This window comes from Macrobrachium nipponense, chromosome 5 (assembly GCF_015104395.2).
Source record: "Macrobrachium nipponense isolate FS-2020 chromosome 5, ASM1510439v2, whole genome shotgun sequence".
Classification (NCBI taxonomy): domain Eukaryota; kingdom Metazoa; phylum Arthropoda; class Malacostraca; order Decapoda; family Palaemonidae; genus Macrobrachium; species Macrobrachium nipponense.
The window spans coordinates 144,316,867-144,319,960 of NC_061107.1; the positions used below are offsets into that span (position 1 = coordinate 144,316,867).

Here is a 3,094-nt window from a genome sequence, read left to right on the forward strand (position 1 = left end):
TTAAGGAACACATATAATTCACCACCATGACGTCAACAATGTATTCTCTGATACAATGTAGCTTTTGGTTTCCGTGAAGCCATCCAAAATTCGTTTGCAGATCTATAGTTTTCTTTCTCTTCACATCGACTAACAGGCGAGGTCAGCAGCTCTCTCTCTCTCTCTCTCTCTCTCTCTCTCTCTCTCTCTCTCTCTCACACTTTCATAATGATGCTCATGAGAAGATGATGCTAGCGAAGGAATTGCCTGACTCTTATAGAAAGTGATAACTGAGGAGAGATTCTTGTTTTTATTTCAGAAACAATTACAATGCAGCAAACACCGATACGGATGTGAATTCCGGATCTCGTGTGAGGTAACCTTCTCCGAGATGAATCATGTAACCCGCAGCCATTCTCTCCTACAGCCTTCATATTTTACTTGTGTATGTGAACGATTCGATAAGTTTACAGACCTTTATGCTAGAGAGAAAGATAGTTCAATTATACGAGAACATTTGGTATGCCAACTAATTTTCTCCCCTAATGACGAAATACTCATTCAACCAATATGGCACTTTTTAACAAAAATAAACAGGCGATCTGTGTGAATAAATCAAGTACGTAAATATAAACATTCAACTCCCTTCGTGAATGTCATTTCTTTTTCTACAGACCTTTAGGTATGGAAAGGCAGATATACACAACGGATGAAAATCTCACATTTTTATTCTTCTCATTCTTATAAAAATATAAAAATAAATGCACCTAAGCGATAAGGTATGTGTCTACAAAAAAACTGCAATTTATGAAGATGAAATGAAAATTCAGAACGTGAAAAAAGATATATGGAAAGCAACAGCAGCATGAATTTTAAAATACTTTTGATCAGCAGTCATCGAGTCATGAAAGCTTCCGAGATTCATTGAATTTATGATGTACAATTTTAATGAACATCAGTACTCCGTGGCCTGAGACATTATTATTTTTAAAGCTTTGCCTGCTGCCTTTTTTATCACCCCTCGAGGGCTCGAGTAGCAGACGCCAGCAACCGCTTGAGCAAGAACAGCAATATAGCGACGGCGGTGAGGAGGAGGACAACGACGTCCATCAGCGCGTATTGATGGATGGGCATGTTGGCAGCAGCTGATCTTAGGTGATCTGCGCCCCCGTGACGTAGGACATGCTCGGTCCAGTAGACCGCCCGATCTAGGGATGACGTTTCTTGGTCCTTGAACAGCGCAGACCTTTTCTGGACCTGATTTCGGTACGACTCGTTTTCGATGACTGCTGTGATGGCCTCTGTGACAGAATCGGAATTCAAGGTCTCAATAGACAGTTCCCGGCCAATGCCTAAGTTGACTACCTGACGCACATTCAGGTGTTGGTCGCTCATCAGGGGAATGCCAACCATAGGGACATTGTGGTAAATAGCCTCTTGCATAGACAGTAATCCGCCATGAGTTAAGAAGGCCCTCACTTTCTCGTGTCCAAGAATGTCCTGCTGGGGAACCCAGGCCCTTGTCAAGACATTTTCTGACAGACCTGGAATAGGAGCTCCTTCCCATTTCCATACGATGCGATATGGAAGGCGAGCAAAGGCTGATACGAAAGCGCTGCGCAGGTGAGCAGGTAATTGCTCGCTACGAATGGAGGACCCAAGACTGAAGAAAACTACAGGAACAGGAGAGGAGTCTAAGAAGTGTTTCAGCTGCTCATCTTCCAAAGGTCGTGCATTCCGACAGTGCATACCGCCCACTTCCACAACGTTAGGCAGCAATGGGCGAGGGTAGCCAAGGGAGTAGTGAGAGTTGACGAGAACCATTGAAACATTCTTCTCGACTTCAGACAGAGATACAAATGGATCCTTCAAGAACCTCTGGACAACACCATCCAACCGCGAGAGCACAAGGCGATTTCGCAAGTATGGGGTGATGAACCTGTTGATAAGAAGAAATACAAGGGTTAGAGTTTAATACATTTCTACTATTCTTTAATCGAATTTTTGCAGTCTTTCATGAAGTGTGCTGCCATTATTAGACAAAATCAATTGGTTCATTGATATTTTGTCAATGTAATGTCATGAATGCATAGACGATGGTGAGAGATCTGCATCTTACCTGACTATTGTGTTCACTGTTCTTTCCCAGAGGTTCATGTGGTCTCCATATGGAAGATACTGATTGGGGACATATGCAGGATGCTCAGGGTTTCCGAGGAGGTCAGCAGTCCAGGGTGTGAGTCCAGAAGTAGTAATGTACATAAAGGGGACCTTGAATTTGTGGACAAGGGCTAATCCACACTCATTCATGAATGCTGGCAGCAGAATCAAATCGGGCTTGGTGCGCCATGCGTCTTGTACTCCGGGGTCTCTCAAGAAGGCGTCACAGTACTCTGGCAGATGATGAATGACTTTCTTCATCACTTGTGAGTTAACGTTCTTGCCTCCGCTCGCTTCTCTCATCTTGAAGACGTCAAATTCTCCCGTCACTTTCCGGATCGAGTTCCAAGCGTCAGCAGCCACAAGATCGGTGTAAGAACGAGAGGCATTGGCAGAGGCTGCATGCAGGGAGGCAATGGTGACCTGATGTCCTCGCTGCCCAAGGGACTCGGCCAAGGGCGTGATGATGTTCTTGTGGGAGGTAGACCCTAAGGGCAGAATCATTAATATTCGTGAGCACTCAGACGCCGTTACCAAGGCAACTGTTAAAACAAGTTGCTTGAGCATTGTAAACTCCTTGATCTGCTTTTATTTTTCTGTCTCTCAGACCAATAGACTCTTGGAATATGAGTCTTTATAAAGAGAAGATGCGTATATTTTTCTCGGTCGAAGTCAATAAGAATGACTTGAGTCGAGGAATGCTGGTTGCTTTATGCCTGTCAGAGTATCGTAGCCCTCCTAATATACCCGTTGTGGGAGGGGCTTATTCTATTATACCTTCCAACCATCGTAAATAGTTTTGCCCAGTGATACGGGATTCGTATGTCCGCACGCATAAAACATTCTTTTTCCTCATTGCCGGAATAAACTTGATATCAGTCGATGATAATGTAAAATACTATCTAGAGGAAAAACGAGCCAAAAATGGACTATCGTTTTTTTACCTACAACAAGT

At 43.7% G+C, this 3,094-nt stretch overlaps 1 protein-coding gene across 1 annotated transcript; it reads right to left on the minus strand.

The window, feature by feature from the left end:
• Positions 1-689: 689 nt before the first annotated feature.
• LOC135215705 (UDP-glycosyltransferase UGT5-like) lies at positions 690-2,867 on the minus strand. Its single transcript, XM_064250663.1, has 2 exons — positions 2,099-2,867; positions 690-1,918 (listed from the first exon to the last, which is right to left on the minus strand). The coding sequence occupies exons 1-2, from the start codon at positions 2,704-2,706 to the stop codon at positions 994-996; spliced, it is 1,533 nt and encodes a 510-aa protein (XP_064106733.1). The 5' UTR covers positions 2,707-2,867; the 3' UTR covers positions 690-993.
• Between the last annotated feature and the right edge of the window lie 227 nt (positions 2,868-3,094).